This window comes from Rhyacophila brunnea, unplaced genomic scaffold (assembly GCF_057557595.1).
Source record: "Rhyacophila brunnea isolate RB1 unplaced genomic scaffold, BYU_Rbru_1.0 scaffold_5, whole genome shotgun sequence".
In the NCBI taxonomy this organism is placed as follows: domain Eukaryota; kingdom Metazoa; phylum Arthropoda; class Insecta; order Trichoptera; family Rhyacophilidae; genus Rhyacophila; species Rhyacophila brunnea.
The window spans coordinates 47075050-47090354 of record NW_028233170.1 but is presented as its reverse complement, the minus strand read 5'-3'; the positions used below and the strand labels follow the sequence as shown (position 1 = coordinate 47090354).

The window sequence follows — 15305 nt, the reverse complement described above, 5'->3', positions numbered from 1 at the left end:
TCTGTGTGAGATCTTTGCACGTATAACTATTTACATAAACCTTCTGAATCGTGTCTTATAGAACGTAATAATTCAAAACCTCCCAAAAACCGGAAACCGCCGTAATTTATCAAGTATATTTTTTTTTCAATTCAAATCAAAATTATATTTAAAATGGATATTATTTTTACTATCCAGTAAAGTTCTTTTGAATTTATGAGGGTTACAAGAGATAGAATGACGATATAAAAATACTGTATTTCAGTTTTTTTATCAATGAATGTTTTATGAATAAAAAGATTTTTTTCATACTATTATGTAATGCTGAAATTATATTTTTGTGAAAACTGTGTTACAAAGAACTATACAATTAATTAATACTGTTTTTGTGCCATTATTTTTTATATTATGTAGGTGCGTTCTTAGTGTTCTTACGTAAAAAAATCAATATAAACTATTTATATTATTATCATTTTAATCACTAATAAAACCAAATTTAAAATAAACCAAAATGAGGAAGATAGTCATAACTTTCAAAATACGTTAATAACTAGTATATGACAAATTCCCCATCCCCCCAAACGTTCAGCTGATAAGATCACCATGTCCATTCTGCCTTAGCATCTCCAACTTGAGCTCATGCTCCCTGGCCTTAAGCCTCAGAGCTGCGATACTCGAACTTCTTCTGTCTACATCGGGTGCGCCAGGCGAAGATCCACCACCTGGAGACAAAGGCGGGGAAGGAGTCACGTACTCTGGGGCTGATCCTTGCACCATTTTTGGTCGTTGCGCAGCGGATATATTAGCTAATAGCGTTTGGAATGAACTGGCTGCAGCAGGACTGTATAGGTGGCTCATTCCCGGTGGGAATAGTGGTGGTGCAGCCCTATGAAATGGATGTCCCGATGTCAAATATGATGGTGGAAGAACGGGTCCCCCAGAGTGCATTGGAGGGTATCTGAACGATGCAAGGGAGGCTCCGTCGAAAGGCTTACGGAAACCGAAGCCTAAATGTGTGAAAGGATTTGGTAATGCAGTTGGTTGAGGAGGGGCCGGTGATCCTCCGGCCATGTAAGGGTTGTAAGGGTGGCCTTGTGGGCCAACCTTTTCTTGCTTGCGCCATTTCGCGCGCCTGTTCTGGAACCACACCTGGAAAGAAAGAGAAAACAATATTATTATTTTGAATTAAAAGATTACAAAATTATGCGCATCTCAACGTGGCTTGGTGTGGGAATGATAGCTGTGTCATTATGACGAGTTTTTTTTTCTACAAATTTAAATTAATGATAAATAAGCATAACAATCAAATAAATTATTGTTATGCTATTCAATCCAATAATAAAATTGGTTTCTGTCTTTGATTGTTAAATATTTCCTTTGGGTTAGCGTTTTGACTAATCACAAATATTGACTTATTACTTTTTAAATCTTAAAATGTCTATGTTTCTTTATTGTAACTCTAAAACTACTGAACCCATATTAAAGAAACTTGTACAGCTTATAAAATACATTACTAATACATATTAACTCAGTACAGTTTTATCTCGATATCGCAAAAGTTCTGATAATAAAATAAACTTCTCTAAAATAACGTGCTTGCAACAATTCATCATGACTAGGTGGTAAAGCGATGGAGTGGTAGAGTGAGATGTGGATAGAATGGCGGAGGCCTATTCCCAACTTTTGACGATCGCGAGAACTCACTCGAGCCTCAATCGATTGTGACACTAGCGTATGTGCCAAAAATCTGGATCGCGTTCCAACTCCAACCGCTGGATTCCCATTGATTTCTATCGTTATCTCGGAAGAAATCGGTGTCTTCGGTTTATTTCTAGATCCCCGCGATGGCCGGGTGGTAAAGTATCTGCTTAGGAAGTCGAGGGTCTTTTATATAAATCACTTGTATGGCAAAATTCACATATTGTTTTAAATGTGTGTTCGAATCCAGAGCGTGGACCTTTAATAGGTTGAGCAAGAGGCTCTCATCTATTTCTCGTAAAAAAGTTTCTAAAATTATGTAACTGTAAATTCTTTGTAGAAAAACGTTGTATTAATTATTAAAATACAACGCAATAATATGGGGGAATATATATTCGCACAATTGAATAGACTGTTTTCACAAAGCGCTGACAACATTTAAAAAGATGTTCGTCACATCGGAAATGGATGATATTCACAAATCAACTACAACAATCAAATGATCGATTTGCACTAAGAAAAAGTAGTCTTCACGTATCAATATACTATTGTAACCCAATTAATCGTAAAAGAATATAAACACTATGGAAATTAGGTTTAATGATTTTAAACAATATTTTGGCAAAACATAAGTATGTATTAGGTACCTACTTTCAGATTCAAATAATACTATAAATACCTATTTAAAAAGTGACGTTAATTAAAACTTAGGTAATTGTGCCGCAGATGCCGTCATGAGCTCTTATGATTTTTTTTTTACGAAAACAGTTTATTCCATATAGACAATTATAATAAATACCTTTTTCTGTCGGCACATAGGCTTTTCGATCTAATAATTGTTAATTTAAAATGCTCATAGATTTTGATACTTACTTCATTATCACAAACTAAGATTATATTAGGTAATATTAGGTTGGGGTAGGTTAGGTTAGGTTAGGTTAGGTTTTTTTGTTTTTTAATATGGAAGTTGCATTTATTATTGACCTTGCTTATTATGTACAAGGGGTTAGGTTAGGTTAGGTTAGGTCAGGTCAGGTTAGGTTAGGTTAAGTTATATTAGGTTAGGTTACGTTAGAATAGGTTAGGTTAGATTAGGTTTAGTTCAAAAAAGATACTTATACAATCTCATGACGGCATCTGCGCCACATTTACCAAAATTTATATCGATGAACCGAAAAAGATAAGTATACATAGGTGGTGTTATTTGGTTGTAGATTTACATCAAATAATATATATACATATTTATATTACTGCGTTAAACATTAATTAGGTATATTGACACCTAAGCATCATTTTTGCGATTGCCTTCTAATAAAATTGTATTGTTACAATTATTAGTTTGACATTTGTGAATTTCTACCTTTTCTTTGTGCGATATATTATTTATCGGTGAAAACAATTTTACAAATGTGTGCAGTTGTCAAAATTGAGTGAATTTATATTTACAATGAGTGATTTATGATTTTTGTTTTGTGAAACAAACTATTTTATGTGATTTCATCTATTTATTTGTGAAATCATTTAATATATGTGAAAACTATTTTCCAAATGTTAAAGTTATTTTTTTTTGTGAATTTTGATTATTGCATTGTGCGATTAATTCCCACCCAATAATATGTACAGACCTACAAACTTGTCTAAAGAATGGGATGGGGGAGCCACTGTCGAAAACTACCCGTTACCCTGGATAAAATCTGACATTCGAATGACATTTTCAAAATGGCGTCCTATGCTAGTTCGTAGTTCTATTTTTTGTAGGTCTGTAGTACTTGTTCCACTTTATTTAATAATAATTTGTTCATTTGTTTCAATGGAACATTGTCAACTGACATTAATACTTGAATTAATATTATGTAGGTTTTATTTGTATTCTGCTACTATTTTTCCTATGGTAGGAATAATAAATAATATTTTATTGACTTGGATGTCTTATTTTTCGGTAATATATTATAAACAAGGCTTAATTTCATCATATGTCATTACTTATGTCATTTTAAAATAAAAATTTCATCTAGATAGACAAATTTAATTAAAGGGCAAGTATATTCATAAAGCAAGCGATCGATCAAAAGAATGAAGTGACAGAAAGGATTACATATAACGTATATTTCTATAAATAAAGTACATTGACTTTCAATTTGTAATTCTTACACAGACGTAGATATTCAATACCTATTCCTAACGTAATAACGTTAATAAAAATCACGAAAATATTTGGAGTTCAAGTAGGTATCATAGATTTTATAGATTTTGACAATCTAAGAGATGCAGCCAGTTCTGATTATTATTCAATTATTACGTGCCATATACATCATATTTTATGCTATTGTAAGCAATATAACATTTATTTTTATTAACTATTTCTTTTATTTAACGAATAATTCACAAGATTTAAGAATGTACCATTCTAATTGTTGAACATATATAATTCTTAAAAATCTTCTTTCAAATAAATGAGACACACATATTATTTCAATAATTAGAATGGTACTCAGAATTACTTAGAATTCACATTTCACAAGGTACTTAGAATTCACAAGATTTAAGAATGTACCATTCTAATTATTGAACATAATATTTCTTACTTTTTTCGAAAAAAGATTTATCTGTTGGCTTTATTATTTTCTCATGCGTGTTTTCAGAATTATGTATGTTCAATTTATTTTTATATTTAATTTATTTACTTTATTAAGAAATTAATGTATTTGGAAAAAAATGGTCACTATTCTAATATTATTCTTTATTGAGGGCAGATTAATTACATAATTTGATACCTTAGTTCAATAGGGAAACAACTCAAAAATTCTTGTTCTTAAATAACGGTGTTTGAAATTTTTACTCAAATTCGAATTTAAATTGTATTTAGCTTTGTACCTAGGTTTTTTTTATTTGGTCAAAAAGAATTTACCAGTGTACAATGAAATTTTACAGTTCAAACAAAGAATCAACCGAGACATTCCCGTACATAATTGAACTAATGATTAATTCCAGAAAGAATTATTCGATTTTATGACTAATTGAAGAATTTTTTCATTTAATATTTCCCTAAATTATAAAAAAAATTGTATTTCCACATCTAATGGCATTATTAACTCAATACCTATTTTTGAGTAATTTCCCTAATGAGGAAAATAAGAGAGAAAATATAGCAATACTTGGTATAAATATAGTTACTACAGTAATACAATTCAATAATAAAGATAATAGGATATGATAATAAAATAATTATAAATGCAGTATTTTTTAGAATGTATATAGTCGCGTGGAATGCATATTTAACAAATTTAAGGCTGAATGCATCGATTAGATATAAAAACTTTTGTAAATAGAAATGGCTTAATCTCACCCCGTTTAGCGGTAGTTAAATATTTATGGTTCTTGTCTCTGATCGCAGTAATGGATTTTTATTTGGTTTTATGTACCCTATCTGTAATTATTATTAATAATTGCGAGTTATTAATCGTAATCAATTATGTTACACCACATAAACTGCAGTCCATACGGTATAAATTATGAGTGTGGTGAATGTATGTGGAAAAAATATGGCATTTTAACAGCTTTTGCCAATTTAATACCAACACAATTTAAAAATTAATATTTTTATTAACTGCACTGGCTACCACATTAATATCATATTATGTGCAAAACTATATTTATTTAACAATTATTGTTCATAATTGCCTAACAAATAGGTACTCACCACATTCGTTTCTTATCTTATTGACTATAGTTAATATTATTTATTTGGGATTTTTGTCTATTATTACTGATGTATGTAAAATTGGAAACTTCAAATTACAGCTTTTATATTACGTTAGGTATTCTTAATTAGTTTTATAAAATTTACCATTTTAGTTTTTTTCTAGATTTAGAGCGGAATGCAGAAACATTTGCCATAACTAAAATTTCCTTAGCAGAAAACACTATGCAGAAACATTGTCCTTAGTTAAGATCATTTCTATTGAAAATAATACCATATTTAAAAATTCTCTTTCCTATAGTTTAGGTAAATTATTTTATAATTGTTAAACGATGACAAAAATATGACAACTGCATTTTATAAATGCAATAACTATAAATACATATTAATATTTAATTATAATACTCTTATGTTTCCGTTATAAGTCATTATACGTGATTCCACAGGCACCGCAAGATATTTTTTTAACATGGTAACACTAGTGTCAAGTGTCATTCTTCACCTGGCATTTTGTATTTCTGCGGGTTGGCGTACAAAAGTAAAATAATATTCTGCAAGTGCATGCCAAACGAATTAACAATATCAATATCCATATTGAGATACATTGTTAAATGAATTTGAGTGTATGGACTGTTTTATAGACATGCGAATTTATTTTGACAGCAGCTGTCAGTGGTAAATGGTAATTAGGGAATCCAATCCCGAGCCAAAATTCTGATCCCGGGATTTCGGGATTACAATTTGACAATCCCGGGATCCCGGGACTGGTCCCGGGATTGGCATTTTTTCCATTGTTAATATAAAATTTTTATATTTACAAATAACATTGATAAAATCGGTCAAAAATAAATCTAGTATAACTTATACTATTTAAGAAATTTATTGTTAATATTGTATACGTTCAATCTTGAAAATACACAAGTTTAACGGAGTAAATAATATTGTAATTTAAATAATAATGTGAATTTAATAGGAGATTGCTGCTTCTGATAGTAAAGACTTAATAAATGGATTAGCGAGATTTAAAATAGTAAAGCAAATAATCATGGCGTACTTATGGCCTTTCCGCTTTATAAATCTAATTAGTCAGACAAATATGAAACTGCCGTAAAACGTATGATATCATGGTGGAATTACTTTGTTAAAAGTGCGAAGCATTGTTTTTTTCCAATCTTTCCATTTTTAATAATTTATGTGAAAAAATAAAATGAATCGGCAACCTACACATGGGTATAAATCAAACTTCATTCAAACTCAGTTTATTTCTAATGTAGTTATTTTTTATTTTAAAGTATTTTTTCTGTTATATTTTCGTTTTTATTTTATTTTCCATAAAAATTGATAAAAAAATCAATCCCGAAGTCCCGGGATTATGTTTATCAATCCCGGGATTCATATGTATCAAAAATAGCTCGGGATCCCGGGATCCCGAGATTCGGGATCCCGGGATTGGAATCCCTAATGGTAATACAGTAGGGGTTCATAACAAAAGTAGTCTATGGTTAAGGATTCCTTAACTCTATATTCAGGATTGTCTATAGTTAAGTCATGCTTTTCGGCGACTTATCCTTAGGAACGAAATCTTAGATTGTGCATGCTGCTCTTACATGGAAAAATTTAAGGTTCAAAGTTTTATAATTGACATCGGCTTTGCTATAATGACTTTTCATCAAATTCAAAACCGCCTGAAAATTAAAAAAATATTGACTACAAAACCAGGGCATTATTAATTTTGAATATATAAAAAATAAAATCAAACCGAATATGATCAAATTTCATATCGCTTAATACCTACCTGTACCTAAATATATTTATATGAAGTCTAATGATGCTGAAAGGCAAAACCTGTGACGCAAAAACTGATCGTTATGCCACTAAAATATAAGTGTATGAGATGCATATTACTTTGTAAAGTAGGTAGGTACATAATTTGTATGTATACTCAGTCGATAGTGCAATAGTCTAATTCTAATATATTAAATTCGGAAGGGGTATTTTTCAATATATGTTTACAATACAAAATCAATTTCTGTTATTTATTCATTCAAGATTTAAAAAACAGGGACATCCCATCTTATGTGACAAAATTATTCTCAAATGTCAGAAAGTGTCATTTTTAAAACGTATTTTTGTTAATTGTATGCCACGGAATTTGAGATTTTTTAAAATTTATTTTCTCTGTCTACTTATGATAAATTTATATTCAGTTTTTTTCCCAGTATAGATCTAAAAATGCATGTGAAATGGGAAAGCTAAATATTATTAATTGATTTACAAATTATTTTTAACAGATAACGATATAGTATTCTACTTTACTTTTATGTAATATTGAAAAAAAACTTGAAATTTCCACTATACCAATTTTACTTTACTACAAATGAATTGCAGCTAATATGATTTTATATTAATTGATTAAATGTTTAATATCTGTCTAGTAAAATGATAATCAGCAAATATGTAAGTAAAATTACTATTGCATAATAATTATTTAATTGTAGATTTAAAAAATATGCATAGTAAATACGCCATCTTCATAAATGAGGGCATATTCTTTGATTATTATTATTATTTTTTTATTTTTTTTAAACCATGTCCGATCCTAATAGGATCATATGGGCCTCCACAGAGTAGAGGTTTGTATTAACAGATTTTGTTTTTACGAGAAATGGATGTCAGCCACTTGCTCAACCTATCACGTCCATACCCTGACTCAGACAAATTGAAAAACAATATGTGTACTTGCCAGACCCAGGATTCGAACCTGGGACCCACGGCGTGATAGTCCAACGCTTAAGCCGCGCGGCCACCGGTGGTGTTTTTTTTTGATTATTATAGCGCTTTTTAAATTCACAATTTGAATATAAATGTTATAACGCGTAGGTTTTATTAAATACATTCTTATATGAGCCTAGTGAAAATAAGAAGTAGATATTTAATTACTTTAAACTAAGTTTGCATTCTATTACTGTGTTCGATTCTAAAAGGATTATAATATTATTGTGCTCTCACGTTAACTATAGATCTACCATCATAAATTGGCATTTCAGCGAGGGCGCTAGTATGACATTGAGAATATTACCATAACTAACAAAAAAATGGTAATTTATAATTTTTTTATTGGTAGTAGATTTCTGTACAAATATTATGCAATCCATAATTCGAGAAATATGTTGTAAAATTAAATGGCATTTGTAACAAATTTATCCTCGATAGACAATTTTAGTTTCAAATTCGACCGGCTGCCAACTTACGATGGTAGATCTTTAACACATAGTATTATAAGGCATCAAGTATTTACTTAAAAGTACAAGTTCAAGTAAGCATCACTCTTTTATTCACTCAGTCTATGTTGTTTCACCTTTTATAGCCCAATCTGTCGACTGGGTCCCTCCCACTTTCAACATTCAATTTATTATAAATACTGCCTATGGAGAGATTAAAATCAACGACTCGTTTTGTTCTTTAAATTTATATTGCTCTTTATTACTACAGTTTACCGCCCAAAAAGATAAATTACTGAGTGAATCTTTTTCATTAAAATTGTTTCCAGTTATAATATTAAACATACCAATTCACATCTTTGTATTCTTTTTCGCTCCACAAAATAGAGGTACTTAAAAATCAAAAAGACTTCAGGTTTTTATTTTGTAAACAAATAGTGGTTGTTAGTCATTTGAAAAAACAACATGAATTGTTAATCATCTGTGGTATCGAACCCCCAACGGCTTCGACATACTAAGCCACTGTAGTACAAATATATTATATTTATGATGTGATTAGATTAAGGCTATACCTCAGCTGGATGACGGTCTAAAACGATCGTGACTACGCGACTCGAATATTGTGCAAACGACGCCTGCAGAACAAAACATAATTTGTCATAAAAATTCAACATGCGTCCATTTAATGTTCTGTTTATTGTTCTATTAGTAACAATAATAATATATTCATTGAAATGTCTTCTTTTTCAAGTAAATTGGTAACGTTTTTTAATCTTCTCTACACGTTTTAAGAATTAATACCCCCGTCGCCATCACGCAACAATTTAACGTGTTCACAGCTCGACCTTTGCTCTCCGATTGCCAGCGAGTCCAAAATTTCGTCGCACCTATAGTTGAAAATTATTTGCCATTTAACTTAAGTATGCTCTTAACAACTAATCAATTATATATTTTGTTTGTCCATATACCTAGGTAAATATTTAAGATAATATTTTTATTTATTTATTTAAAAAAGACACATTGAGCTCATAATTAATTATCAATTCAATTCGTTCACAACATTAAATTTAGAATAAAAAGTACAGGTAAACCAAATTAGTAGAAAGAAAAAACAAACCAAAAAATAATTTTATAGCAAAAGAAAAATAAAAAAACAACAAAAAATCAAATTAAACAATATTATTAATTTTTAAAAACAAAATACATCTCTAAGGAGTGCATTTACCAGCTGCACAGCTCTTGCTATTGATGCCTGGTGAGCCTGTCATCGGGAAACAGTTTTCATGTTAATAGGTATGGGACGTATAGGTAACTATATTTAAAATATAAGGAAGACAAGTAGTTTGTTTATTACGTGGCAGAGTTTTATTGAATTTCACGTCCTAATTGCTTATAAAAATGATTTTTTTTTTAAATATAAGTGACGCAACAAAACAAATGAGGTACATCACTATTATATGTCTTCAATTTCACTAATACCGGTGCAGACAATTTTGCTATTATTGATTATATCTAAGGAACACAATTAATTATGTGTTTGTATCCTTTCAAACACTAAAAAAACCGATTTAACTAAAGTAAATATCAATACGTTTTCTTGGCATTTAAATAATAAATCATTGAAAAACTGCACTCATTCATAGATCCACCAGTATAAGTTGTCCACTGAGAGAGGGCGCCAGATGTTAATATTTGACATAATAGTTTTTATACTGTAATGAGCTTAGTTCTAAATTCGAACATCGGATAATTTATGATGATATATCTATTATAGTAGCTGTGTTGAGTTAATAAATTTAGTTTCCTACACACATCTACATGCCTACATTAATTTAATCATCAGTAAAGTTTATTACATGTTAAATAATAAATAAAGCCTGGTCAATTCGGGGATTATTTCAAAATTTTCATCAATTAAAATAATATTAGATACTCATCTATCTATACTAATTTATCATTGACTGCAATTATTATTTAATAACTTGATATTATCTTCTGATGACATTGTCATCAGTTGACATTGTCCTTCTAAGCAGAAAAACCCGTCCTGATCGTTATTAAATTATTCCTACTTTGTTTTATTTTAACATAACTAATGTCTTTCTATTTAATTAGATTGTCATACATATTATTGTGTTATTAAACTGTCTTATGTTTGATATCTGAGAGATTGAATGCTAGTAATGTAATTGGCTGTTTATTCGTAGACGATAATAAAATTATTATATTACTTTAAATAAAGTGTCGTAATTTAAAAAATAAATGCATGACATTTTAAATTACACAGCAGTCAGTTTACGACAACTGGCGACTGGCGGGCCGCATATTGACCAATCGTGTATTTTTGCGGGCCGTAAATGGTTGACCTAACTAAAGCTAAACTTACACTGGCAGACTCTCGAGCCAATCGTCTGCCTCAATTGCCTTCCCGATCGTCTGCGTCGATTGCACCCGATCGTGAAATGTCACTTTGTATTGTTCCCTAGAGTCGTAGTCAAAATATAATAATTTAGCATAAAATAAGAATTATCCTGTTTTGGCCACGACCCTGTGAACGATCAAAGTTTCATTTCATGATTTCGTAATCGGCGTGAGAATCCGCCCGTATTTTAATTATGTCAATGATAATTAATGTTATACGAAAAAAACTATTGAAAAGACAGTTGCATGGCAAACACAAAAAGTACCTTAAATAGTTTTATTGACGATTTACAAATTTTATTTTATAAAAAAAGCGAAAAACGAATGTTTTTGACGCTTTTCAAAAAATTGAGGAATCAATTAGTATTACGAATTAAATGATAGTTGAATTTGGTAACGCATATATTTTCGACCAATCATTGATTTCCACGGGTTCTTCGGGTTATTAAAAAAAATCAATAATTCAATGATGTCTTAAATAAATCAATGCGTAAATGCACGGCCATATTAATAACTGTTTTCTGCAGACTATAACAAGATTCCCTTATTGAAAACGTGCAGAATGCATATGACTTCACTTTCAGACTCCTCTATCTGACGATAATATTAAAGAAATATATCACCCAAAACTTCACGTGAAAACTCTGCCACGTAATAAACAAACTACCTGTTTTCTTTATATTTTAAATATAGTTACCTATACGTCCCATACCTACTAACATAAAAACTGTTTCCCGATGCCAGGCTCACCAGGCACTAATAGCAAGAGCTGTGCAGCTGGTAAATGCACTCCCTAGAGATGTATTTTGTTTATAAAAATCTATAATATTGTTTAATTTGATTTTTTGTTGTTTTTTTATTTTTCTTTTGCTATAAAATTATTTTTTGGTTTGTTTTTCTTTCTCTACTAATTTGGTTTATCTGTACTTTTTATTCTAAATTTAGAAAAATTAGAGTAATTATATCTGGCTTGATTCCAAGATTTGAGAAATTGTCTAGCGAGCAACTTTCTGGCTCACCCATTTTTATAAATAATTTGTATTTTTAGGGCACCGCGAAACGAAAATGCTTGTACACAACTGCCTTAGTGAATTCCTACTGCGAAATTGCACAAAACGCTTAAATTTTAATTTAATTAATACAGGTAGGCAATATCGGCCATGGATAACATTTGAAGTAACGATTATTTGTGTAATATATGAAGTCGTTTTTACCTGCGTGTAAATAATGTCTAGCTGCTAGGTAGTCGCGTACCGAGTAGTTATGTTAATGAAATGTACTGATAAACTAATTACTTCGCTTGTCGAATGCAATTATCTGATACAGGTGTTTTGCAAGACTGTTCGTACCGTAACGTGGTAGATAGCATTTGTTTCTCGTGCTGAAATTAGGTTAGGTACATGATCACTTTTATAATAACTTTAAACTTTACTGCATCTACTTGGTATTTAATCTTCTATCTAAGATATTAATACTATCGACCGAAGGTACTTGATGGAATTTCAATTCAAATTTTAATGGATTCGAATTCACTCCAGAACTTGCGAGTGCCAGCTGCCCGGTCGACATGACGTCATATGAAATCATTGTGACGTACTATCGGAGTGATAATAGCACTCGAGAAAATAGCGCTGGTCAGACAGCTGCGTTATTCATTGTCACCATACACATATAGGTGTTTCATCATAATATTATCTACGGTGAGCACTGTGCGCAGGGTGGCATGCCTCGAGCGTGTATTGGCTGACGTCACAATTACGTCATGTCGTCTGGTGCCACACAAGTCGATAGTTAGGAAATCGCGGTGCAGTACTATTCCATTTACTATTTTATATAAGAGTTGGTGGCCTAATTGCCGAACCTCTTCCTGAATTGGAGCCATTTTTTTAGAACACGTAAAACAGAATCTTCTTCTCCATACACATCTGATGTCTTTAATGTATCCATCACAGAACAGATCATTTATAAAATTCCGATGGGCTATATATCAATACAGTAAAGTTTAACGCAAGGTTTTGAATGTGTGAGTGTCCTATGAAAATGAGCCACGCATTCATTATAGACGTGCAATAGTAATATCACCGACATTAAATGAGCGTCAATGCATAAACCGAGAACAGTTGTTGTCACTATTCGATATATGATGTATTCTTGACACGTGTTTAAATTTATCCCGTATTATTTCTTACTCGAGATCGGTTACCTGCTTCTTTCAGTAAAATCCAATTTCCAGTGTGACAAAACAAGCCTCGATATAGTAGAGTATATAAATCTATTCAGTAGCAGTTTTAGATATGTACGTGGCATTGGCGAGGTGTTTTAAATATGCTGTTAAGATTCGACATAAATAATGCGTACTAAACTTTGTTAGTCGTATTTATTTATTTTCATTGAGTTTGCTTTAGAATACAATTTACAGATAGTACTGGTAAGTTTTTAAAATTCAATTAAACCCTGCCTATACTGCCTATACTGCCTAACAAACTTTGTCTATATGATAAACAGCCACTGAGTATTAAAAAAACAGTAATAATTATGTATGATATAATATTATGTCATGATTTCTTTACACATTAGTTTTTATGCATTTATTGAGAACCTATTAGGTTTTCAAAGGACTGGAACCGGACACTGAACGCGAACCCTGAAACTTTAAAAATAAGACTTCTAACAGCTATGACTATATTGTATATTTATTTTTTATTTTATTTATTATTTAAAAAGGTTTACTTCACCTTCTTAAAATTACAATATTTAATTGTCCCCAGCTAATGTGTCATTGAAGGTATAGTGCACTCAAAACTTTAATGACCAAACATGATGAAAAAACCATGCATATTAATTAATACTTTCGCTAAATTCACGGCAGATGTCGGACGACGGTAGGTATAAATTAATTAAAATTTTACGCCGACTCATTATTGGTAGGTAGATAGATACGCACGTCTATAATTATTTAATCAAACGTATCAGAATGCACCGGTGCATTTATATAATTTTATGTTGGTAACACTGTGATTATGATCAGGAAAATGGCGACTAGAATTCGATTGTCCAAGAACAAATTAAATAGCCATGAATTGTAATGACATTATTTTTTATTTGATATATATCGTATTAATTTTACAAATATTATTTATAAAAACACAATTGGTAATAATAATCTATTATTAGCCATTTATCAATAGAAAATATTATATTAGAACTATTTTTTATTACTTTTGCATTATCCATATACGAATAAATCAGATCAAAAACTTTTGTCCATTGTTTAGGTTTCGATTATAGATTTATGTTTGGATTACTTTGTTTCAAACTAATCGTAATTTATGTTCAAAGTATTTTAATTACCTAGCTACAACGTTATCAGTAATATAACAAACATATTCATATCTATAGAATTCATAATATATTAACAACAATAATTCTTCTATATGAGGATGATAATATAAAATGAAAAAAAAAAATATTCAATTCTACAGATTGGTTTATTAGTCGACAGTGTTAGTTCATTTGTAGCACCATTATCGAGACCACAGAACAGGTAATAAATAGAATACCGATAGGCTATATTCAATACGCCGCATCTTGATGCAGGGTTTTGAATGTGTGAGGGTCCTACGAAAATGAAGCACGCATTATGCACGTGCAATAGTGTGTGTAATACACCAACATTAAAATGAGCGTAAATGCATAAACTGAGAGCAGTTTTCAGTATTCGACGTAAAACGTATTCTTGACACGTGTGTAAGTTTAATTCGGATTCTTCCTTACTCGAGTCGGTTACCTGCTATCGCCATACCTGTTATGTATTTCAGTTACCATTATTTCTGAGTTCCCTGATCAAGACCTACAGTGATGGTTTCTGCTTTAGTATTTATTTAACTTATATCTGACCAATGAGCTGTATGAATCAGGCGATTACACAAGGGGGAAGGGTTCCGGATCCGGAAATCCAGGAAAGATCCAGTAAAAATACAAATTATTTAGCTGAATAAAATATTGACAGTTTAATCTGCAAACCATTTAGGCAAATTGTTCAGGAAGGAGAAAAAACTAAATAAAATAATTATCGAGCAGAATTTAATAATTCTAAAAATACATTTGGATTTTTTTTTACAAATATGCTGCATCATGAATTAATACACTATTTGAGCTTCCTTATATATAAAGAAAAATTGTATAAATAGTAGAGTTGTTTCATTTACGATATTGGAAATTTGGCACCTGAAATTGGCTGTTTTGTGGAAGAACGATAACACATGTAATGTATAGGTTTAGGAGTT

The 15305-nt window shown here is 30.7% G+C and overlaps 1 protein-coding gene across 1 annotated transcript in view; it reads right to left on the bottom strand.

Moving 5' to 3' along the window:
* Positions 1-564: 564 nt before the first annotated feature.
* The window catches only part of LOC147066493 (homeobox protein aristaless-like), a 38937-nt gene continuing 24196 nt past the window's right edge, over positions 565-15305 (bottom strand). Inside the window, exon 3 of the mRNA XM_085956208.1 lies at positions 565-1128. Coding sequence (XP_085812334.1) covers positions 565-1128 — 564 coding nt within the window. The remainder of the gene's footprint in view (positions 1129-15305) is intronic.